This window comes from Dipodomys merriami, unplaced genomic scaffold, assembly GCF_024711535.1.
Source record: "Dipodomys merriami isolate MVZ:Mamm:240054 unplaced genomic scaffold, mDipMer1.0.p SCAF_7, whole genome shotgun sequence".
Taxonomy (NCBI): domain Eukaryota; kingdom Metazoa; phylum Chordata; class Mammalia; order Rodentia; family Heteromyidae; genus Dipodomys; species Dipodomys merriami.
Window position 1 is genome coordinate 59,700,568 of NW_027206290.1, and position 26,164 is coordinate 59,726,731.

The 26,164-nt window shown below is 40.2% G+C and overlaps 1 protein-coding gene across 1 annotated transcript in view; it reads right to left on the minus strand.

Annotated features, from left to right (window-relative positions):
• The window catches only part of Sptlc3 (serine palmitoyltransferase long chain base subunit 3), a 115,571-nt gene that overhangs the window by 12,359 nt on the left and 77,048 nt on the right, over positions 1-26,164 (minus strand). The window contains exon 11 of the mRNA XM_070006737.1: positions 739-874. Coding sequence (XP_069862838.1) covers positions 739-874 — 136 coding nt within the window. The remainder of the gene's footprint in view (positions 1-738; positions 875-26,164) is intronic.

Below are 26,164 nucleotides of genomic sequence, written 5' to 3' on the forward strand. Positions count from 1 at the left end.
TGTTTCCAGTGATCAATTTCAGTTTCCATCAGTGGAAAACAACCCAACAGGCTTACAGCAGAGGCATTAAAATTTGATGCTAAGAGAATGAACTTTGGAGTGCACTGAGCTTTGGGGCTTTTGACTCTAGCTTTACTATTTGATTTGCATGACTATAGGCAAATTGATTAAGTGCTTTCAGCATCAGCTTCTCTGCCCTTAAAATGAGGATTCTTTCTTCTGAGGTTGGCCCTGACAGTTCAATGAGAGGAGTGATAGAATCTGGTTGTCCTGTTGGCAATGTCAGGAGAGATGGACTTTAGAAGGTTTTGCTGAGAAAGAATGTGGCTCAGAAGGAGACTTAGGGTCCTCCTTGCTTCACAATTGAGTGATTTTTTTTTTCTAAATTTCCGGAGTGTGACAATGGTGGCAGAGAGAGAAGTGGGGTTAAGACCTACATTGTTTTTTTATAAAACACATACATATATAAATACACACACATGCACACACACACACACACACACACACACACACACACACACACACACACACACACACACACATATGTATATTTGAAACTCAATGGATGGTTGGCAGCTGAGTTCTGAGAAGCTATACAAATGAACTCCAAACCTGAGTTTCCTCTTTCAAGTGCAGAATCCAATACCTGTAGAGCATAGTGTCAAAAGCATCATCCGCATAGCAGGTTGCCCTGGGGTTTGGGTTTAAGCATAAATCGGAGAAACATTGTATACTTACGCTATTTTACTAGGCATGTAAAGGAGCACAGGAATGACAGGGGAGTGATCGTTGCCATAGGTAATGAATCCCATTTCCTTCAGTCTATGTCTGAAGTATTTTATATTTCTGTGAAGATTCCGTAATCTCTGCAATCCTGAAAGGAGATGAAATGAAACCTGTCAATTCCCACTGGGAAATTAAAAACAATAACAATAAAGGTTAGGCCAATTTGGCAAGTCTTTCTGTAGGCTTGCATGTTACTGGGAAGGTATGGTGGTAGTTAAAAAATCTCCCCAGTGCAGGCATTGTCCCTAAAACACAGAATGTACTAGGTGTCATAGACAACTAAAGTCAGGCTTGGCTGCTGGGCCAGTGGGAGGGAAAGAGGTAGCTGTTCTGTTTGGATACTGTGCTAGGTGCTTTAAACACCTAGTGGCTCATCTCTGTAATCCTAGAACTCAGGAGGCTGAGATCTGAGGAGCACAGTTCAAAGCCAGCCCAGGCAGGAAAATCTGTAAGGCTCTAACTCCAATAAACCACCAAAAAAATGGAAGTGGCACTGTGGCTCAAGTGGTAGAACACTTGCCTTGAGCTGAAAAGCTCAGGGACAATGCAGTGCTCAAACCCAGAGTTCAAGGCCCCATGACTGACCAGAAATAAAACAAAAAAACCCTCAACAACAACAACAAAAACAACAACTAGGGAGAGAAGAGTCTCCTCTCTCTCTCTCTCTCTCTCTCTCTCTCTCTCTCTCTCTCTTTCTGCCTCTCTCTCTCTCTCTCTCTCTCTCTCTCTCTCTCTCTCTCTCACACACACACACACACGTCCATTAAATTTCTCCTTATATAAGTCTCTAATCAAAGGACAATTCATCCCATCTGAATTCAAAGAAATAGCATATCCCCAGAAAGATGGGTCTGGCTGACACCAGGGCTGTTTTGTGGAGCATTTGGTGGTGGTTGAGAGGGATCTCTGATTGCCTTAGCCAGAAAAAAGGACAATATTGGCTCAAAATAAAAGGGAAAGCAAGAATGGATGTTCATGTCGAGGTTATTGGTGCTTCAGATCAAAAGCTTCTCCTCTGTTCCCAAATGAGTGTCCTGGTGCCAGGGTCACACACATGAGATGATAAAAGGAAAGAAGAGAGAGAACTCTGAAGACACTGCTTACTCCAGTCCTGCCTCTAAGTGAGTAAGGAAAGTTATGAGTCCATTCTCAAATGAGAATGAGTGGGACTGAGTATTTTGGTCCTTTTGCATTTGGTGTACTGCTATTGATCAGCATAGTCATGTAGTTTCTTGAAGCTGAACTTCATTCTGATTGGTTAGACATTCATTCAAACTGGACAGAGGTGCTGCTGTAGAAGTTATTCAGTATTTTGAACACCACCACCATGGGTGTTTATATTTCTCCAAATACAAAAAGGGTAAAATTTCTTGTAAACATGTTAATTGTGTTACCTAGTTCTCAAAAATTGGCTCCAGACTGTGCCTTGACAAAGGATTGAGTTATGACTGTCTTCTACAGTGGACCATGACATTTGAGTAAAGTTGATCTCAACTTTCTTCTTTGCTACAATAGAAGCATGTGGCTTCTGTTTCAAAGATGGAATGTAACCTGGCACTATTAGACTTTCAGATCCAACCATGGAAGAAACAGAAGACAAGTGAATCCTCAAGCTAGATCTTATGGCACTGTGTGGTGGGAACTTGCTTGAGAATGGGAGTCAACTAAGCTATAAACCAAGGCCCAAGCTATTGAGGGTGTAGGTAGGCATAAATTAGACCATCATTTGGACTTCCCTATTGTGTGAACCAATAAGCTTTCTCTTCTGTCACCTACATGCAAATGTTTCCCAAGTATTTACAGTGGACAATGGCTTGTTCAGTGGGCCTAAAGGACAGCAATAATAAATGATTATAGTCCATATATATGTAATGTTATAAGTTAGTGCTATAAGTACTTGATATTTCGTATTCACAACTACCATAATAAGGTAAGCACCATAATCCTATGTCAGCTGTGAGGGAAATCCAGGTAAATTAATTTCATGAAGTTTCTAGGTAACCAAGTTAGAATTCAGTCAAACAAATGAATACCATAGTGCTGTATCCTGGTAATGGATGTGATCATCTTATCTCAAATTTAATAAAACTCTCATCTCTGCCAGCTTTTCATATCATAATTATGCCATTGTTCTCTAGTAGACAGAGTTGAAAGGTTAAAGGCTAAGAAAGCCTTCACCAGTCTGATGTTATATGAGTTGAGTAGGATATCAATGATTAAAATCTAAGGCCTGGCAAACCCTGTCCACTGTAGATATCTGTAATCAAGGAGTAAGGGTAATCAAGTAAACTAAGTCAGTCTCTGACATGTTGAGGGATGGGCTCAGTCACTCTGCAAATACTTCAGATTTTTTTTTCAGAGCTTTACTTTGATCATCAGGCCCCAGTGGATTTGACCTCTACATCATAATTGTACTAACAATATACGTAGAGGAATGGAAAGATAATTGAGTGGAATATCAAGCAAAGAGTGCAATACTGAGTACTCCAATTGTCCATATTGGTTTGCGGTTACAACTCCAGTTCTCAAGGAAGGTCTTTCCCCAACTCTGCCAGGTTACAGCAAACAGATTGTTATGGCAACTGTATCTGGTTTATTGTACTTTCTCAGGAAAAGTAGCATCCTGATCCACCATCCTGGCCAAAGAAATGGATGGAGGATGCCCCTGACCTAAGAGAAATCCATCTTCACAAGAGAACTATGAAGTATTCTGTTACATGAGCCTCAACAAAGACAAAATAAATGTAAGTTGAATCAACCAGATCCTCTTGCTAACGGAGTGTGGACATGAAAACTAACATTTGATAGCAATGGCTGAAATTGGGTGACACACAGAGAAAAGTTTATCAGCAGAATCTAGGAGAAAGAGTGAGCCCTGGGCTGGTAGAAGCTATGGTAACTTTTGAAAAAGAGGGGCTAGTAGTGTGGAAACTAGTTGGTAACAATGGGAAGAGAAGATACAGAAACAAAAAAAGGCTGATAGTCTAGTAGACAGGTCTATAATGATCAAATAATTAATATAAGACAACAACTCTGATGAGCACTAAAAGGAAATGCTATGTGGTATTGTAAAAATTCACATTAGTTGTTGATTAGAAAAGCACCAGAAAAAACTATGTTACATAATGGAGATATTGTGATAGTGCTATTTACTCAGAGAAACGAATGAGAGCTAGGCAAGATGTGGTTCAGTATGAAAAAAAGATAAGATCAGATAAAGAAGAGATGTAAGTCTACAGAGCCTACAGGGACTGAAGAATTCAGCAGTAATGATTGGGCTGAAAAAGGTGAATTTAAAGGTGAAACAAAACAGAGTAATATGAGAGAGAGAGAGAGAGAGAGAGAGAGAGAGAGAGAGAGAGAGAGAGAGAGAGAGAGAGAGAGAGAGAGAGAAAGAGGAGGAGTTTAATGTGTATGTCCTTTTTCTTTTCCCACCTACCCCCTTCAGAAAACAATACTATGTCCATTCTAGATTTGCAGTAAAAATATAAGGGATCTGAAGAGTCAGGGAACCATTCATATACATTCTGTTGTATGAGCAGCCTTCTTTTAAAATTATCTTCAAGGTAGTTGTACAAAGGAGTTGCCACTTAACAAAGCAGTTTATGAATATAACACATCTTGATCAATGTCACCCTTTTCAACATTCTCACTCTTCCCTACCAACCTACCCCCTCCCTTACTCTTCTTAATTTTGTAGCCTATACATTGGATTCTTGACTATATTCTCTCCTTCTTCTTGTCTTATAAAAAATCAACTCTTTTGTAGCATGCCAAAATATCCCTTGGAAACATATCGATGTATCAAGAACCAGGCTATCTGATATATACAACTAGAAATTAGGAAAGAAAATATGTGCTTTAACTTAAAAAATATTTGTTCATACATTGAAATTTGGTGCTTATTAACATAAGAAGATAAAAAGAGGAGAGAAAAAAAGAGATAAGACCTGTGGTAAAATATGTTATGAAGGTGACTGAAAAGAAGGCAGAGATACACATCCTAGCCACCAAAATATATTCCATATGGCCTGTACCCCATGTGCTTGGCTCTTTATGTTGATCATTAGCTGCACAATGAACATATGACTTCATCAGACTGGGCCTGTTGATTTCTAAATGGTCTCCCTTAAAGACTAGAAGGATTTCCTGGCCTGGAAGTGCACAATTGATTTAAATTGCTTTTCCCAATGGCATTATCTTTGCACTTGCAAACACAATGACTCATCTATCATTGGACGTCCCAGCTACTTAATTGGCTCCGTCTGTCCCTCTGCCTTGATTAACCCAGGTAACTGGGTCATCAGCAATTGTCATCACTTTCCCACTTCTAGATCCTTTGGTGACTTGGCCAAACAGATGGTCATATCAGTTGCAGGATTATCTGACTTGTAAGGATGGAATGGTTTATCCTTGCCCTGTCTTTCCTATCTTTGAAGCAGTTCTTAGCTCAGCATGGTGAGCAAGCCATTATGACACACTTTGTGGTCGCCATGTTTTCTCATATAGGTCTCCATAAATGGTTGGCCAAGATACAGTTCCTTTCAATTACTCTATTGCTCCTTCTCTAAAATTGGAAACATTTGTATTCTCACAGAGGGCCTGGGGGCAGAGGGGGAATTTGTACATATAAAACACTACTCATCTAGACAGGATGTGGGTGATTTTATTAATTACATTGTGCATTGAGATTATTGCCGGAAGTCTGTTTTGTAAAAGCAAGCAAGAATGCTTGTGTTTTTGTTGTGAAGGTTTTGCAGAGGCATGGCCACAGTAGGTCTGGAACCTGGGTACTATGGATATTGGGCATGATAGAGAAATATCCTATGAAATGCTAAAAGGGCCCCAGTCAAGCACTTTCTGATTTTTCTTCCACAGGGCAACTCCCTACTCACAGAATTAAGTGAATGCCATGGTTTCTTATGTAAGCTTCTGGAAAGTGTGCAAGGTGCTTCTTTGCCAAATTCTGGGTTGAGTGTTGAGTTGGGGGGTAGACTTGAGGACGGGGGTGATGGCTAAAAGGATAGAGTGCTTGCTTAGTGTGGGGTTCTCAGTTCAAAACAAATCATGCACAGAGAGGGAGACAGACAGACAGATAGACAGAGAGAAACAGAGAGACAGAGAGATAGAGACAGAGAGAGACAGAGACAGAGACAGAGAGAGGAATTTGCAGCTAAATGGGTTAGCATCAAAAGAATCATATTGTACTTGAATAACTGAAAGCCTTAAATATTTCCACTGTTATCTGAAAAAGAAAAGATGAGCTTAACTTATATGACAATTGGGAGAAATAAAGGAGTTAATGTAGGAAAAGTACTCAGAGTTGTTGCTGGCATCTCAGAAAGACTTGAAAAGTTTTTCCATCCTTTTTTCAGTAGGGTTATAGTTTTCAGAACTTTTCAAATGTTGTCTTGGAGTCAAATAGAGAGGCTGGCAGAATCCCATGTGCAGGGTATACTCCAGACCAATTGAATAACGGTCTCTGGGGATGGGACTGGGCATGAACTTCTGTTTTCATGAAGTGTAACTCAGCATAGTGGGGTATATCAGAAACTGCCATCATTTTCAGTCCATTCCTAAGGCTACTACACAGCCTCTTAGGTGATGCCTGACCCTATTCTGGCTGAGCCACAGGCCTTGGTTGGATATGGAAAAATAAAAACTGGACAGCAGTGACTCTTGTTTGGCATGATTCCCTCTCAGCAGTTCCTGAGTGTTTCAGTTCTTTGAAAATATATTTTTATAGGGCTGATTTGCCCCCAAACTCCATAAGACCTACTTGCTCCGAAGAGCTCATTCAACTGGAGATCAACACCATGATCTCTCTCTCATTCCATTCATGAGGGTGTATAGAAAGGGGGATGAACCCACCATGCCTGCACCGGACCTGCTTGTCACCTGCTGTTCCTCTCTGTTCAGATTTCTAGCCTGCCAGGATTGAGAGATGGGCTAGGTTAACAGAGGCCATGGACACTTTAACCTTCCCTCCAATGCTGTTAAAACAAAAACAGCTGGGGCAGAGGAAGGAAAACAAATAAAACACAAAGCATCTTACTACAAAGCTTTGCAGTCCCCTAATAAAAACAATGGTCTGTGGCGTTTCCAAAAATATGTTTGGGACAACTCAGTCTCCCAGAGGGGCCAGAAGAAATTATGGACAGTGGAAAGTACCAGAATGATCTGCCTTAAAGAAAGAACATTACTTCCCCATGGAACCATTGGTATGCAAAAAAGCAAAAAAAAAAAAAAAAAAAAAAAAAGGAAAAGAAAGACATTTCCCTCTGTAAGATTGAAGGGAAGAAAGAGAGAATTTGATAGGTTTTGGAGCCAATACAGTGCCACTCTCACTTTCTAAGGAAGAAGCATGTGTATGCCCAGATGCCAATGGGTAACTTACTTTATCATTTCCTGAGCTTAAAACTGGACATAGTAAAATATATATTGATTATTCCCTCCTTAAAGTATTTACCACTCTGGTCACTGTCAGAATACAGTCTGGACAATCTGAAACACATTCCCAGGAAATACTACATTAACAAAAAATGAAGTCTTTATCACTAAAGATGGAAAATAGCTTTCCATAAAACATTTCTCACCATTTAAAAAAGCTGATGTTTCTGAAACACATTAACCCAGGGAAAATAAATGAACATTCGAGAATGCCTGCAGGGTTATAAGAAGGCCTCTTCCATCCCTTCCTTTTTCTCTCCTGTTCCCCTGGCTGCTCACCCACTGCCCTGGGTGGGAGATGATTGGGAAAAACCTGGCAGTACAGTTTTGATGTGACAGCAGGAACCCAGTGTCTGTTATGTTAAGTACTGGACACCAGACAAGACATTTTTGTTTCCAACACACTCACAGGCAGGGAGATCTCAGTGAAGATCAAGAGGCTGCAGAGTGGCGAGAATCTCAAGAATCACATTAGCAGTGACGAGCTTCCCAGTGGGGTGGAGAGAGCAGTGTTTGGAGTGGTTGGCTGAGAGCTGTACACATTTTTATCAGGCACCCAGGCTCTTCCTTTTGATGTTGAGATTCCAAGGTTACGGCATGTTTTATAGCCAAATACACATGTGCCAAAGGGCTATCTGGGCTGCTGTGGAATGTACCCGGGAGCAAGCAGGCTTGGACATCAGGGTGGGCAGCTGCCTGTATGGCCTGATTTCAAGGGCTCTGAAGACATCCCTGCCTTTATGTCCCAGCTGCTAAAATACACCCACGAGGGATTTCACCCAGATGGAGTGGTGAGATAGGCCATCTTCTGCACTTACTATGAGGCAGAAAGTGGTATTCTGGACCTCTTTTGAGTTGAGGAAACAGGCTTGGAACCAGGAAGGTGTCATCTAGATGATTTGAAATCATTCATTGAAGTGCATAGATTCCATGAATCGTGGATATCTATATCTCTATATTATTCATAAAATACTCTCATTACATATGGGAAGCCTGGCCAATTACTAAGTAAAAGATGAAAAAAAATTCTGAGTGAAAATAAATAGGCTAGTGGAAGACAGAGTAGATTTTGAATAATATACAATGGGAAGTAAGTGCCATAAGACAGGTGTAGACACCCATTGCATGGTTTCACAAATACCTATGGAATGGATGATACCATTTAATGCTCATTGCCTTTAAGTGGAAGGGTCTTAGTAAGTCATTATTTATGACACTTTAAACAATAAAGCAGGTAATGAGCCTTCTGGGAATCCTTGTAAGTCAATGATTTTTTTTTTTTGGTACTGGAATATGAAAACCCAGGGCCTTCCAGGTGCTCTACCAGTTGAGCCATGCTCTTCAGCTTAATTTACTTTAGGTTATTTTTTTCAGATAGGGTCTTTTGCATTTTGCCAGGGGCTCATGCTCTGTTCCTCTTACCTATCTATATGTCATGTGTAGCTGAGATGGCAGATGCACACTACCACATCCAAGTTGTTGGTTGAAATGGGATTTCATTAGCTTGTTTCTCAGGCTGGACTTGAGCTACAATACTATTGTCTCCTGAGTAACTGGAATTACAAACCGCCACTAGGCCAGTCCCTAAATCAGTGATTCTTATGCAGATGGGCATAAATTTAGTTTTTGAAGTGTTTTGAAATGTAAAATTTTTACTTTGCTGAGATTCTGTTCTAGAAAGTTTGGGATTGGCTCTGTGTGTGTGTGTGTGTGTGTGTGTGTGTGTGTGTGTGTGTGTGTGTGTGTGAGAGAGAGAGAGAGAGAGAGAGAGAGAGAGTGTGTGTGTATATGCTGGTCTTGGGGCTTGAACTCAGGACATGAGCACTGTCTCTACTGTCTCTGAGCTATTTTGCTCAAGGCTACTTCTCTACAACTTGAGTTACAGTTCCACTTCTGGCTTTTGGTGGGATATTGGAGAAAAGAGTCTCATGGACTTTCCTGGGCTGGCTTTGAACCGTGATCCTAAGATCTCAGCCTCCTGAGGTCAAAGTCCTAAATTATACTGAGGGCTCGATTCACGAAAAATATAATTAATTGTAACAGAAGCAATAGAGAACAATTTAGTCTCAAATACTTTTTTTGTGGCCCGTCTCTTAGTGAAGTCCATCTATACCTTTTTCTTATGAAGATAAAAATTTTTCTGTCTTCAAACTTCATTTTGCTAATCTAGTAAGTAGAAGTGACAGTAATAATGACCCTACATATTCCCCAGGACTTTGGGGGAAGGATGAGCAATTCAACAGCTGGTTATTTAGGGCCTGTTGCAAGCAAGTAACTGCTCTGTTCACTAGAGGACTAAAGGATGAGGGTATCTACTATTTTCAAGAGGCTTATACATTAGAAAACTTGATGCAACCCTAACAGAAGTTTGAAAGTCAAATGTCCCATGAAATAAGTGCTCTGGGAATTTGGAGCAAAGTTTATCTCTTTGGATGCAAGTTCAGTAGAAGTTCCAGGAGGGATGAGTGATCACTTGCCTAGAATGTTTGGACTATAGCCTTGGAAAGGATGAGTAGAGTAAGACCAATGGGATCCATAAGTGCCACGTTGGCAGTCAAACTTTTGGATGGGTAATGAGAGCCATGGTAGTACCAGCAGTAGAAAGTGGTACTTGCTGAGGGAGTGTAGAAAGATGAAAGCTTATAACGTGTAATGTGTGGATTAGGATAAGAGAAAGCTGGAGGTAGAAATACAAACTAGACAGCCAGAGGGGTGGCAATGTTCTAGGTAGACAAGGAGATATAAATTATTGGCTGAAGTAATGGACAGGTCTGGGATTAAGTAATCAAGTTAATGGAGTTCCCTTAAAGGATACTAAGAAGCCATGCAAATGAAGGTGGTCACCAGGAAGCTCTATTGGGGTTAGTTACCTATATAATTAAAATCTTTGGTTTCCAAAGTGCTTGCTGGGGCTGGGGGAGCATACTGAAGAGGCTCCCCCAACTCACATTCGCATACACAACAACAGTACATGGCCAAGAGTTAGGAGATTGTAAACCCAATTTCTTGGTTCAAAATCAACTGTACCATAATTCAACTTTCTGGAACCTGGGCTATTCACTGGTAGAATGGTAATAATGATAATAATAATGATAATAATAATGATAATAATAATAATAATACCCATTTTATCCTATTATGGGAATTAAAGATTATATATCTACTACATTTTCAAAATATGTGTTTAATACAATGGACTTCCATTCCCATTTCAATTGAAAAGGTTCTGTGGCTCGCAAATATTAAAAAACAGTCATATGGACTCAGCTCTGATGACTTGATTTGGATTTGCTGTCTAAGGCTGACCAGTGCCACTAAAGCCTATCCAGCTATCCCTGTGACCTTCTAGGCCTTTTGTAGTGACATGTCCCAAATATATTACCATTTTCTAGAAGTGAGTGTTCGTCAGAATAACTTTCATCTTCAATGCTCAAGCTGATGCAGATGATCACAGGGCATTCTAACCACGTGAACTCCTCCTATTTTACAAAATGCTAAAAACTCTGGAGACATTTATCAGTTGTTATGCTTAATCCAGTAAGCTCTTAGAGGGGACTGGGCTCTGCTCCAAGAAAGAGATTCAAGGAGGGACAGAGGGCTTTGATGTGAGGAAGATTCTCCATGCCTGGCTTTAAGAAGTCAAATGTCTAGGAAGCAGGTGACCAGCAGCTGAGAGCAGCTTTGCCTGACAGCAAGCGAAGGGCACCTCAGTCCTACAACCCCAAAGCATTGAATTCTGTCGCAATCATGTGAGCCTGAAGCCCTCCACTGCACCCCAGGAAGATGCCTCTGTGAACACCTTAAATTGGGCCTTACACAGCATAAGCAGCGAATAGACTGAGCCCAGACAGACTCTTGACACAAGGAAACTCATAATACATGGCCATTGTTTTAAGCCTTGGTTTGTGGCAATTTGTTATGCAGAAATAGAAAGCTAATACTTGCCCTCTAATGCAAACACACACGCTGGGCTTCTAAGGCATAAATCCACCTGCTTAATCCTCTCCAGCTGTTTTCTCAAAATCTCCAAGCCAGAGTTGGGACTTGGTGGGGTTTTTTTCCTGCTTAGTTGAAAATGAGTCCATGATGGATAAACACAAAGACTAATGTGCAATACCAACTTCTCTTCTTGCTGGAAGAGAAGTCGTTAGTCATACTGAACTGGTGTGGAACCACTTCCCCAGCTCAGAGTTGAGCCTACAGAGGAAAATCAAGAAGTAGAACTCATGGTGTAAAAGGATATCTTGTTTGTAGGGTGGCTGGAAGAGTTCCCCCATGCCATCTTTAAAAACAAACAAGCAGACAACAAAACATTCCCCTCACACTCTTGCAAAGGACATTAGGAAAAAAGACTCCTTTTTAAGAAAGTGTAGAATTTACTGGGCTGCCCTAAAATTCTACTGCTGGTTCACTCAAGATGAAGTAAATGCAGGGACAGAAATTTCTGAAAGGGTTTGCTAGCCATTTCAGTACAATCAGGTCAATGGTCCCTCCTAAGCTAGAGCATTTGGTTTACAGGGCTAACTTAGCATTTATTGGACAAATCCATGTTGACCTAAGCAGCCATAGGATGGAGAGGCAGTGTCTGTCACCTTGATTGCTAACCCTGACCTTAGGTCTGCACACACAAAAGACCAGGTAGAACTTTCTTACCCCCCAGCACAGGTGATTAATCATGGACGAAGGCAGGCCCTCAGTTGAAAGCCAGTGGAGCGTAGCACCTTACATCTGTTCTGTATTAGCTATTGCTGAAATGCCAGTGGCCTGAAACCATTTAGAAAACGCAGCTCTCCATGCCCTCGGTCTCTTTCTGAGTCTCCAGCTGGTAACCGAGTGGCAAGTATATTTAGGAAGCACCAGCTAGTTCCTGCCTCAGCAAAGGCCCTCAATGCCAGAACGCTCAGATAGTGCATGTGGGGTGAATTTCTCTGTCAATGCCTCTTGTATTTATCAAGGGACCCCCAAGAGGACAAAACATGTGATTACTGAGTTTGTTGAGGAGAAAAACATTGGTAAGAAGACAGTTTTGTATTCACTGAACTCTCCTCTTTGACAGACAAGGAGAAATGTGAGAGGACCTTTAAAAAATGTGTGTTAAATTCTTGTAGATTTAGGTCTATGGTCAGAAGCCTCCTTCACCTTTCATCTTCTCTTCTACCGAGGCGGAGCAGCGTATCTAGAGAAGAGTCACTCTGTAATCATACCAATAATACATGCACACAAGGTAAGTGTGACCAGGCCATGTGATAAGTATAATTCATAATAGTCTCTCAGCAACTTTCACAAAAAAAGCAACTTCTGGGATGAAAGAAGTTTGTGACTGTATCTCATTTCAAACATAAAATGAAAGACAGTAGGAAAGTAAGAAAAATCCTTTCTTGAGGGCTACTTGCTGTCAAGCAATGCACTCCTTTCTTTCTCCTGCTCAGAGCCCTAAATCTTCCTACTTACACACTTCTGTTTTTTTCAAACCTATCAAACTCAAGTGTAAAAATATGTGTGCCCTGTTCCAAGGACCAGATCAAAGGTTAAAGGTCACAGCTGGAAGGGGCTAGTTGCCACTTTTTCCAAGTCCTCTTCGGGTTAAGAACAGGGTCAGTACCTCATCTGACAATTCCATGATGAACTTTCAAAAATGTCCAGGATAAGTAAAATGATCCATACAAAAATGATTTCAGAATGAGGAGTGATTGTAATTTTAGAGGAAATATTTTCAGAACAGAGTAGGACTTTTTACCCCCTTGTCCTTTCTTTGTCGCAAGGATGTAAAAATGAGTTAAAACACTGAATGAAGTTACTTGAACTACCTTAGCATGCTGTTCAGCTCTTTCTTTTAATAACTGAATAGAATCCAAAAATTGAAGATTTGGAAAATGTAGATATGGTTCAGAGTGAACAAGTTATTTGGATATCACAGCAGAAACAAACAGCTTTCAGTACTTCTCAAAGAAAATGCAATGCTTAAATTGCTGTCCATCAGGCTCTTAGATTCATACAGACTAACTCTTGATATGGAGTCTCCAGTTTCCTTTCTCTCTTTGGGCTCAGAATTTTGTCTCTTCTTGTGACTGGTCAGCTCAGTTAATCAGCGGCTGGGGTGTTAATATAATGGGCATTGAAGGCTGATCCCTCTTCAAGAGTATTAGCTTCCTCTTCCTCTTCAGGAGAGCTGAGTGAGTAAGTACCAACTCAAAGTAAGTCCCTCTAATTCAGATGACTAAGTATCTATTTTTAAATTGCAATTTACATTTTATCTCCTTTCCAAGAAAGTCCTAGTGTTTGTATGTTATTATTTCCAAAACCTACATTCTCCTCTTTTCTGCTTTGAATTCTGGAGCTTTCCCAATTTTATATCATTTAAATTTCCTCTGGGGAAGCATTATCCTCAGGCTCATTTTTCTGCCTCCAGACAGTATAATATTGAGGAATTTAGTAACGTAATGATGATACCAAAAGGTATCACAGGTGGGACTGAATTCTGTGAAAAAGAAGCCAGAAGTGGTTGTTGTATAAACCAGACTTAATATCATTGAGAGTTCTAAATAAATAAAGAGATCCAACTTCTGTCCTTTTAGTTTTTTTTTAAAATTCTTAGCTTCTTTTATCCTACCCCAGGTCCAGTGTTTGTTACCAAGAAGAAAAAGATGGAGAAACTGTCTAACATATACAATATATTCTTATACATTCATCAGAGGGTCTGAGTGAAAAAGCAAGTCACCTATTTATCAAACTAATTTTCTTCTAAGTAGATGGCAACTTTAATGCTCAGTCTCTTTTGAGTTTAGACAAAAGCAATATGAATATGGCAATAGAATTTCAACAGAAATACAATGCCCATCTCCAAACATATAAAACTCTGTGGCCATTCTTTTGCAGCAACTTTTGAAAGCTGTATGTGAAGCTAGAAGAACCACAAATGCAAGGAGGCTGATTTCCTGGAAGAGAGCAATTTGGCCCAGCAAGTATATCTGTTTGTGGCTGTATATGAGGAAAAAGTACACTTCTTCTATCTTAAGCCAGGGATATGTTAGGACTTATGTGTTTCAGCAAATACTGTACTTTAACTGATACCAACTCTCCACAAAAGGATATTATGAAAAGCTATCAGGACTTCAAATTCCATTAACCTTTTTTTTCTGTACCAGCTTTAGTTTCTAAGCCTCTCATTATAGACATCACATAATACCATGAAAACATGGACTTTCTGGATTGAAAAACATCCCATGTACAAATAGTCATTAAGTTTTGGGAGGAGAAGGGAGGAAAAGGAAAGGGAAATGGCATGTTGGATGCTTAAAGATCAACCTACTGTCTTCTATTTCAGAAATAACGTAGTTGCTTCGACAGAGAGAATTAGCTGGTGCTCAGTGCTTGCTGATTACTGTGTGTAAAAATGTCAAATGCACTTTTGTGTTTTAAATGGTGTCTTCATAAGAAACCTTAAGTGAGGGATTCAGCTAACTGCCCAGATAATTAAAGGAAAAAGCCCAGTTTTGCTTCCGCCTTTTGAGCAGCATTGGCTTGAATTATCCTGATTACTCACATTGTTTCTATGTTTGACAGTGTCTAGAAAAATCCTTAGATAGTTCCATGTAAAAGCATTCATGTATCAGAAGAATAGAAAATGGAATATAGGTTTGGGCCCACACATGTGCTTACCTATAAAGTAATTATAAGGCCATCATTTGAATTAAAATAATTCTACCAGCAACCTTGAAAGAAATCTTGTTATAAATGTTTTTAAATGGTGTTTTGATTACAAGCCTGTCTAGGAAATTTGCATAGTCCCAAACCCAGAATTTAGTATCCATTTATATCAGATGATTAAGGCACAAATAAATAAATAATCACATAGTGTCTAGTGAGTATCACTGCTGAAATACTTCACCCTTTGTCACTATGTTAAAAATGAACTATACAACTTGGGGGAAGTAGGAGATTTGGGAGAGAAAAAAATTGGGAGAAAATGAGGGAAGAGGTAACACTTCAAAAAGAAATGTACTCAATACCTGACCTATGTATTGGTAACTCCTCTGTATATCACCTTTACAATAAGAATAAATTTAACAAAGGAAATAAACACTACCTTCTGTGTGATTGTCATAAGAGTAAAAACTCTGATGGAGATTGGAGGAGAGAAGAGTTATTTTCTGACTATGACCATCAAGATAGGATTAGAAAGATAAACCAGGGCTCAGGAGGTTAAAAGCATGGCTGTATCAAAGGAGGGGGTAACAATGCTCGATAGGAAATGGACTCATTACCTTACTCATGTAACTGGTAACCCCTCTGTACAGTACTTTTACAATAAAAAACGTATTGAAAAAAATCATGGCTGTGTTGGGTTTGGGTATGAGGGGGATAGTAGGGATAAAAGCCTTCCAGACAGAGGAATATTGTAAACATGCCTACGAAAGTATAAATTCCCATAGAGAAGCAGCCAAAGCTTACACTGAATAGGGTCATTCATTTGGCCAAGGCATGATTGTGAGCAAAGACAGGAGACTTCGGCTTGTCCTAACTTTATCATGCATGCATTTGATCTGAATAGCGATGATGCAAGTATAGTCTACATAATAAGATATTGTATCTTAGGCATTTGAGTGTTGTATTTATTTTCTTAATAAAATAAATTTGAACTGCTCTTTTCCTTCCCACCATCGTTCTGGTCACTGGATTACTTTTCTAAAAAAAAATCAAATGTTTTTATCACATGATAGTAAACAATAATTTTGTGATTCATAAGTTTGGTAGTTATTCCACTAGCTGAACATAGCTGGGAGAACACCAATTAAATCATAGGTAAAGTTTTCTTATAGTCATTTTCAGGAAATAATGAATGAATGAATGAAAGAATAAACGAACTAGCAAGTCAATGGACTAATCCAAATTTAAAGGCCTTTTAATTATAGATCAAATCATGGCAATTATTCCTGTCTATGGCTAATAAGACTGATGTTACACAAAAATACTAAACTATCCAAAGGCTTAGATCTTTAAGTAAATGTATCTGTAGATCTAAAATCTGTAAAGAAGCAAGAGGACTAGCTAAGTAGTTGATAAAGATATATGGCTACCATTTCATGCTAATGGAAAAGTAGCAGTATAACCATGTATCAGAGAGCAAGCATCAGACATTTAATAGGTGAACTTGGTTGAGCAGATGATCTTCTGATAGAACAATACTCATATCACTTCAACACCACGATGTCAAAATTATAACGGCAAGAACAGGAAGATGAGTAGCTGAAAGCACGGTGATAATTATAGTGCAAAGCCGAACAGATCCCACATAATTGTAGGAAAAGACATTCTATCTAAGTCATGAATATGAAATAGTTGTCCACAAGTCATTCCCATAATATGTCATCCCTTAGCCTATCAGGAGCCTCTTTTTCTTTCTTTCTTCTTGTTCTTCTTTCTTTCTTTCTTTCTTTCTTTCTTTCTTTCTTTCTTTCTTTCTTTCTTTCTTTCTTTCTTTCTTTCTTTCTTTCTTTCTTTCTTTCTTTCTTTCTTCTTTTTCTCTTTCTTTCTTTCTTTCTTTCTTTCTTTTCTCCCCCTCCTACCACTCCTCCCCCTCCCCTTCCCCTCCTCCTCCCCCTCTCGCCCCCCTCCTCCCCCCTTTCGCCCCCCTCCTCCTCCTCCTCATCATCCTTCTTCTTCTTCCTTCTTCTTCTTCTTCTTTCTTCTTCTTCTTCTTCTTCTTCTTCTTCTTCTTCTTCTTCTTCTTCTTCTTCTTCTTCTTCTTCTTCTTCTTCTTCTTCTTCTTCTTCTTCTTCTTCTTCCTTCTTCTTCTTCCTTCCTCCTTCTCCTCCTCTTCCTCCTTCTCCTCCTCCTCCTCCTCCTCCTCCTCCTCCTCCTCCTCCTCCTCCTCCTCCTCTTCTTCTTCTTCTTTCTTCTTCTTCTTCTTCTTCTTCTTCTTCTTCTTCTTCTTCTTCTTCTTCTTCTTCTTCTTCTTCTTCTTCTTCTTCTTCTTCTTCTTCTTCTTCTTCTTCTTCTTCTTCTTCTTCCTTCTTCTTCTTCCTTCCTCCTTCTCCTCCTCTTCCTCCTTCTCCTCCTCCTCCTCCTCCTCCTCCTCCTCCTCCTCCTCCTCCTCCTCTTCTTCTTCTTCTTCTTCTTCTTCTTCTTCTTCTTCTTCTTCTTCTTCTTCTTCTTCTTCTTCTTCTTCTTCTTCTTCTTCTTCTTCTTCTTCTCCTCCTTCTTCTTCCTTCTTCTTCCCTCCTCCTCCTCCTCCTCCTCCTCCTCCTCCTCCTCCTCCTCCTCCTCCTCCTCCTCCTCCTCCTCCTCCTCCTCCTCCTCCTCCTCCTCCTCCTCTTCTTCTTCTTCTTCTTCTTCTTCTTCTTCTTCTTCTTCTTCTTCTTCTTCTTTCTTTTTCCTTTCTTTCTTCTCTCCCTCCCCCTCCCCCTCCTCCCCCTTCTCCTCCTCCTCCTCTTCCTCCTCCTCCTCATTATTGTTGTTCTTCTCCTCCTCCTCTTCCTCCTCCTCCTCCTCCTCCTCCTCCTCCTCTTCTTCTTTCTTTCTTTCTTTTTCTCTTTCTTTCTTTCTTTTCTCCTCCCTCCTCCCCCTCTCCTTCCCCCTCCCCCTTCCTCCTCCTCCTTCTTCTTCTTCATTTTGGCAGTACTGGGGTTTGAACTCAGGGTATTGTGCTCTTTAGGTAGGTGTGCTACCACTTGAGTCACACCTCTAGTCTTTTATTTGTGTGTTATTTTTTGAGATAGGATCTGGCTTAGGAAAGTCTGGATTAAGGTCATTCTATTTTGGTGTTTGGCTGTAGAGAGGATGGCAGTTGTGTACCACTGTACCCAACTTTTTATATTGAAATGGGATCTCGTGGACATTTTGTTTTGGCTAGGGTTGGCCTGGAACCATACTCCTGCCAATCTCTGACTTCTGCACAGCTGCAATGATGTATACTCACTGTGATACCATGCTATCAGTTCATATGGGAGCCTTACAAACTTTTTGCCCTGGGTTGGTTTCCAATGTCAGTCATCCTGATTTCTTCCTCCTGAGTAGCTGAAATTATAGGCATGACTCACTGCTGCCTGGTCCAGAGATTTCCTTTTTTAACCAAAATGATTTGATCTATTGAAGATGCACTTAGGTGATAATAAAAATGGGTTATTATGATTAAGTCCCACAAAACATAAGTTAATAGATGTCTGTTAGATGCCTATGACCAAACTGAATAATGTGATCAATGTTGCAACTCTGAATGCTCATCATGTTATCGGCTGCAAAGAATGGTAGGAAAACATAGGCATAAGGGCAGATCTGTTGTGAGCAGCTTGCACTCACTTGAGCAGCAGAAAGCTCTTTGCTCTTCTCCATAACAAAATAGTTGACAGGTAAAGGGAAGGACAGGTATGGTTTTGTGAGCCACCAAGTGACTGTGTTCATATTTTGAGGTAAATAGGGGTTTAAGGAAGTACACCAGAAAATATTATGTTGACCCTTCTGTTCTGCCTCATTTTGACTAAATCCCAGACTTCCGTCTGTATTTGCCAAAATTCTATTGTCCCTTCTCTTTGTTTCCCTCTCCACATATAAAGGCATAGTTTTGTATAAAGGAATGTTTTCCCAACTTGAGCCTGCGTGTTATAATCCCCTGGAGGAATGCTTACACAGCTTGCTCACCCCACTCCTAGAGCTTCTGACCACAAACACCTTTCACACTTCTAGCCTTAGGGGATGCTGGGGAAGATGAGGCCTTTAGTCCAGGGACCACCCTTTCAGAACCACTGCAGCACCAGGACTTGGCCATGCCCTTTGACCTATCATGCTCTCTCATCTTTAGAAAGCAAGAAGTGATGAGTGGAGACGTGTAGGAAATATGTTCCTACACTGATGGTATTAGATCCGCCTATTAGTGCAAAACTAGACATGGACAGGGGCAAGAATTACAAGGACAAGGATGACCTTGATGAGCGTCAGTGTGAAGTCAGAAATTCTGCTCAAGTCTTCTGATGACAAGGCCCCAAATAGATATTTTATCAGCTCTTACAGTATGACTTAATAAGGACTTAACACACTTTATTTTGATTTAACTTGAATATAGACACTGGTGGTCTATTACATGTCAAGCACAATAATAAGGGCCAATGATAGGCACAGGGTGCTTTGTAGCTATAAAAAAAATCTTTAATCCTTTAGTTTCTGATGGGAAGGGTTTGATGCAGAAATCTTAGACTAGAGGCTGAAGCTCTTTTACCTACACCCTTAAGTGATTTTGATGCCAAACTATGTTTGCATATAAAGAAAAGAAAATAGGGGAGGACATTTGAAAAGGCTGTGGAAAGACAGACAGAAAAAGGCCCTGCAGAAGGGGTGAGAGACAAAGGGACAGAGGGAAGGAGAGAGGGAGGCAGAAAAAGAGGGAAGGAGGAGAGAGAGAAATCAGAGAAATCCCAGAAGTCCTCAGCTAAGGGAAGACTTCTTTGAAAGAAGGTTGGGGTTGGGAGGGATGGGGGAGAATGGTGAAAGAGGCGACATTGATTAGGGATTCATTGTATTCCCATGTTATTTTGTTGAATGACATTAATTAGGATTCATTGTATTCCTATGTTATTTCATTGAATGACATTGATTAGGATTCATTGTATTCCCATGTTATTTTGTTGAATGGCAACTCATTCACAACTTTACGAAAGAAATAAAAAATAAATAAAAGATATAGTGTTGCAGATAGGTGATGCAGTCTGGTAGGAGAGGGAACTGGTAAATGGGTAAGAGGAACAAACATAGAGTGGGGACAGAGTCCCCACAGCAAAGGGACAGAGGACACACAGGCAGGTCAGTTCAGTCTTCTCAGGTTTATCTTGCTAGATGGGGGAGGCGGTGACTAAAGGGGAAGAAGGAAAAAGGGGAGGTTTTCAAGAAGAGGGAAACAGAAGTTTGTGGCAGAGGAAAGGGCTAGTGTTTTTAGACAGAAGGAATCAAGCACAGAGATGTAAAATGGGGACCAGAGTTGTTTATTTGCTGAGATAAGAGAGGAAAAGAGAATTCTCATTTAAAATAAATATTTGTTAAGAACAATGCTTGCTATCTGGCACAGTGTTGGGTCTATGAAAGGCAGACAAAAAGCATCTTTTCTTGGAGTTTGCATGCTACTCAGAGAGAACGGGGGAGAGAACGAATATATAAATCTTCAATGCTCATCACTTTATAAAAATGAAAGCCAAGTAAGGAAAATGAAAGGTTTGAGGAGATTGCTGTTTAGGTCAGGGGAGCTCCTCAGAAAGCGGATTCGGAGCTGATGTGAGACTCTGCAAGATCCTGGTCAGAAGAGCACTTGTAGGGGCAGATTAGCAAGTATAAATGCCTTTCTGCTAGAGGCTATCAGCAGCCTGAGCTAGAGAATGAATCTAGGAAAGTATTGAAGGGAAAATCCTGAGATACTCAAAGACCAAAGTGTGGGCCTTATACCCAGTACAATGGGGAACTGATAGGAAGTTCCAAGTAGTTAGATTTTATTTTCTTTAAAAACAATACTGTATGTTTTCTCTCATTTAGCTATCATAAAAACAGTCGATCAGTGATTACGCGAGGCTAAGAAGGACAGGAAGAAAGGGGAGAGGAGAAGTTGGATAAAAGTGTTCTATAGAACAAAATAGGTGGGGACTAGAATACTAGAGCTTGAATTTAGGGCTTCGGCCCTGTCCCTGAACTTTTCTGCTCAAAGTTATTCCTTTACTACTTGAGTCATAACTCCATTTGTGGCTATTTTGGTAGTTAATTAGAGGTGACAGTTTCATGGACTTTCTTGCCCAAGTGGCTTTGAACCATGATCCTCAAATTTCAGCCTCCTGAGTAGCTAGGATTCTAGGCAAGAACCACTGGAGCCTGCCTCTTGTTATATATTTTATGAGGAGCTAGAATAGAGGAGCTCTAAGGCTGTAAACTCAAACTCTTGGTAAACAGCTGGATATGTAATTATTCTGAATTGATCATTATATATTTTAGATATGTACATACATCCCATAAATTAGTTCAATTGTAACATGTTAATCCAAATTTTAATAAAGTTTAAGATGGCAATAGTAACTATCTTAATTTGATTATGACACACTGGATATATGTAGCAAGTTAGCATAGTGTACTCCACTAATTTGTATGAATAAAATAAATAATAAAGGCAGATGATTTTGGCTTCTGGGTGGAGAACAAACAATAAAAGGGTGAGTACAGATGTGACGAGAATATTTAGGAAGGTGACCAGGTGAGAAGTAATGTGGGGAGTGTGAAGGTATGGGAAATGGTCAGATTCTGGAAATAACATTAAAGGAAGTTCTGTGCGGGATTAGCTGGTAGAGTGGGTATCGTATTGGAGAGAAAAAGAGAATTTCAAGATGGGCAAAGGCAATTGGAAAATCTGAAGAAGGAAGGGAAGAAAGTAGAAAACAATGGCACCTTTCCAAAGTGTTTACTGTGTATCAAGCATCATGCTGTTTTCCCTATCTATATCACATCATTTAATCCTCCAGAACTTCCTTTCTTCCTTCCCTCCCTCCCTCCCTCCCCCTCCCTCCCTCCCTCCCCCTCCCTCCCTCCCTCCCTCCCTCTCTCCCTCCCTCCCTCCCTTTCTCCCTCCCTCCCTCCCTCCCTCCCTCCCTTCCTTCCTCCCTTCCTTCCTTCCTTCCTTCCTCCCTTCCTTCCTTCCTTCCTTCCTTCCTTCCTTCCTTCCTTCCTTCCTTCCTTCCTTCCTTCCTTCCTTCCTTCCTTCCTTCCTCCCCTCTTTCCCTCCTTTCTTCCTTACCTCTTTAGTATTAGAGTCTTGTTCTTGCTAAGAGTGGTCAACCACTTGAGCCATATTCCCATCTGCTTTTTGATTTTGTGATTTTCAGAGAATCACATTTTTTTCTGCTAATCCTCCTACTTCTATCTCACATGTAGCTGAAATTACAGGCACATGCCATAATTTTGAATTATTCTTTGAGATAGTGTCTTGCTTTTTTCTGAGCCAGGCCTTGAACTTTGACCCTCCTATTTCTGCTTTCTAAGTAGCTAGGTTTACAGGTAAGAGCCATAGATAACCTCAACTTTCAGTAAAAGAATTGAGGTTGAGAGAAGGTAAACAATTTACTAATCCTGGAGCAAATGGTGGGCCAGGCACTGGGTTTCATGTGGTCTAGCTACAGAAAACACTCTGTAATCATCTGTGCAATTCAACACCTAGTATTTCTGAGAAGTGGAAGGTTACTGAGGGCTGGGGAAAGGGGCTGTGGGAAGGCAGGGTCAAGATTGGAAGAAGAAAAAAAATGGTGACTGATTAATTGAAAATACATTTTGAGGATTTAACATAATAAGACAACAGTTGACAACGTCTCCTTTATGTATGTGATTGGTATCGACTTTAGCCTAGCCCCTGGTCTGGCTTTTGCCATGCCAACATGAAGAAAACAAATGCACTGCAACCTTTCTGGATCTTTCTCAATGTAATTTCATTTATTGGGCGATCTCTCCAGCTACCACAACTGGGGTAGACCAGATTTCTAGCTCCCTATCCTTTGAGATAAACATCCCATAATCTTGTTTAGTGTAAACCCTGACCTGAAATCCAGCAGGCTGGCAAGATGGGAATCGAGTCATGACATATTTATTAAGCTGAGCTTTGAGTGTGACACTCAGAGGAACAGCAAATTAATTCAAGGCACATTTTTTTTTGCCTTTAAGGGGCTTACAGCATTGGTGTGGCTGGGGGACCACCCAATATCCATTAGGACTGGAGAAATCAAATCTCCACTTGGGTCTCCTTGCACACTGTACAGAATGACAGGCCAGGAGATTAAACGGGCTTGGTGCCTATGGAATGCACACCCGGCCTGCAGACCCTCAGCCTGTGTGCATTAACCCCACCAGCAGCCTGGCTGCTGCGGGAGGAAAGGTGGCTGTTTGTACATAAACATTGTCATTTCGCTGGGACTGCTATTTCATCTTTGAACCTTGGCATCAAAGGAACACTGACCTTATTCCTGTAGCTTGCCTTTCTTTGAAGCATATGGCTTTGCATTGCAGATTAAAGTGAAGACATTCATCAAGGAACAGATCTGGCCAATCGCTCCCCAAACTAAACCCGTAACAAAGCCATGAAAGGCTCCCATCGTAGTTGCACTGGAGTGGGCTGGAGATGAAGGCTTGGAGCCAGGCTTCTCTTTCTCAGATCCTTTTAGGCAGTTCTAACAAGACACAGTGCATCCCTTTGAGCACTAGGCAACTTTACCCTGAGAGTCTGCCTATCTCTGCAGAAAGGGATAAATGAATGCAATATCCTCCAACCTGTCTTGCTCATTTAAGCAGGCATTGTTGCAAATGAGGCCAGTGTGATCATTCACTGTGTGCTTTTGAATTCTTCAAAAGATGTGCCAGACAGAACCACCTGAAACTGGATGGATGGTTCTGCAGATCTCCTTTTCTACTGTGTCCTTTGTTCATTTCTTTGAAAAGAAACTATACTATCTTGCTTCCTATTTATTCTATCTTGACCCTAAGAAAACAGATCAGACACTCTCCATTCAGTTTGCTTTTGATTCCCTCTTAAGAGGAGTAAAGTGAGAGACTTTAATTATGAAGTGAAGAACAATAACCAAATAATTCTTTAATTATAAGGTTAAGAGACACAACCAAGATGAGTATTTCCCACCTCAGGAGTAGAATATTGGTGATAGATGAGTATAGAAGGACAACAAATTATGCCTTTACATTGAATTAATCTCTCTGCCGATCTTTGATTGTGGTCAGATAAATACAGTAAGTCCAAGTAGTTATAAAGCCAGAAACCAATTCAGCGGAGGGGAAGAGAATAGTTATAAAACTGCAGATATGGAAACCAACTGTTTTATAAAGGTTTAAAACATTAGTGAGCAAGCCACTAGTAACTCACATGTACAAGCAGAAAAATTCATGATACTTTATCTCCAAAATAACCAGAAACAAAGCTGCATTGGAAGCATGTTTCAAGTGGTGGAATGGCAGCTGAGTAAGCGTGAGGCCTTGAGTTCAAACCCCGGAACTGGTTAAAAACAAAAACCATCTCTTGAGAGGTATAAGCTATAATTTCCCAGGTTACTTTTTTCCTAGTTGCTCATCGTTAAAGTAGGACAAAAGATACCTTATACGACAATTTACTTGTATTTTTGCTTAGATATGAATTTTCATGGCAAAGTTATTGAAACTCACAGAGTATAACATTAGAAAATCCAACCAATTTAGACTAGTTTCCAAATGCATTCCTTCAAATATTTATTTATTTATTTATGATTTTTGCAGTGATGGGGCTAGAACTCAGAGTCTTAAGCATCATAGGCAAATGCTATATCATTGAGGGAGTCATACTGCAGCCTTGATTATTTTACTGCTTCTTTTTTTGCCTATATTGGGGCTTGAGCTTAGGGCATTGCACTTTCTCTGGGCATTTTTTGCTTATGGGTGGTATCTTACCACATGGAATTTAAAATATTTGCAAACACATACACACACACACACACACACACACACACACACACACACACACACATACATATATACATACATACATGCACACCCACAGTGAGATATTTTGAGAATAGGACCCAAGCCTAAACACAAAATTTGTTTTCCATAGACACTGGATATGAATAGCCCACCGGAGACTCTTATGCAATATTTTTTTTAGTTCTCCTGCATTTTGACTGTCTGACCACACAAAGTCAACTGGGGCATTTTCCATTTGTGGCCTAGAATTATCACTCAAAATGTTTCAGATTTTGGAGCATTTCAGATTATGAATTTTCACATTTAGGATCCTCACTTGGCAATGGGTTTCACCTGGCATATGTGAATCAATATTCTGCTGCTTTGAGGGTAATGAAAAAGGATGGTTATCCTATAGGTCTGCTAAAATTGGTTTGGAAGGTTGTGTCAAGTAAGCCAGCTGAGAGGTGATATCTGTCACAAGGATTGTGTAGCCCAGTGGGCAGTTCTGGGGTTAACTTCACTTGCTACGTTCATTATATTCACTAGCTTGCCTGGCAGCTGAGTCAGTGGCTATGTCCTTATTCTTGAGAGGCTTTCGAGAGTTAAAAAAAATAAGATTTAGGTTGGGTGGCATTGTTGGCTCATGCTCGTAATCTTACCTACTCAGGAGGCTGAGATCTAAGGATCAAAGTTTTAAGCCAGCCTAGGCAGGAAAGTCCATGAGGACCTTATCTCCAATTAAACTGGAAGTGGAACTGTGTGATTCAAGTGTCAGAGGGCCAGCCTTGAGAAAAAAAAGCTAAGAACAATGCCCAGGCCCTAAGGTAAGCCCTCAAAATGAAAACAAAAGATTTGGTTCACTTGGATTGAGCAAAGTATTACATTTGAGCAAAGTATTTCTAAGTGCAAGGAAACTTCTGGAAAATTATTATATGAGATGTCTCCATATGACCTCAAGTGGCCAGGAGTAGATTTCCTCTGTCTAACCTCTGGCTATATAAATATAAGAGAAAAAACAAATCATTTAAATAAGCATACAGGTGGATCCATTGCAACAATGAGATATATGTCGAAAATGAACTTTACAACTTGGGGGGGGGTAGGGAGTGGAGGGGAGAGGGGAGATGGGAAGGGATGGGGAGGGGAAATAAAGAAGGCAACAATGCTTGATAAGAAATGTACTCATTATTTTGCCCATGTAATTGTAACCCCTCTGTATGGTATTTTCACATATATATATATATATATATATATATATATATATATATATATATATATATATATATGATCATTTACAAATTGAACATTAAATTGACTACTTTAGTGTTAAGGAAACACAAGAGAGAGCCCAAGTAAACCCAAGCAAACATACACACACATGTGCCCATATATGTGTGCACACACATTATAATCATGGAATTTACTTCATTTTAACATAGTAGATCATACAGAGTGATGCTATGAAGAGGTGATTTAG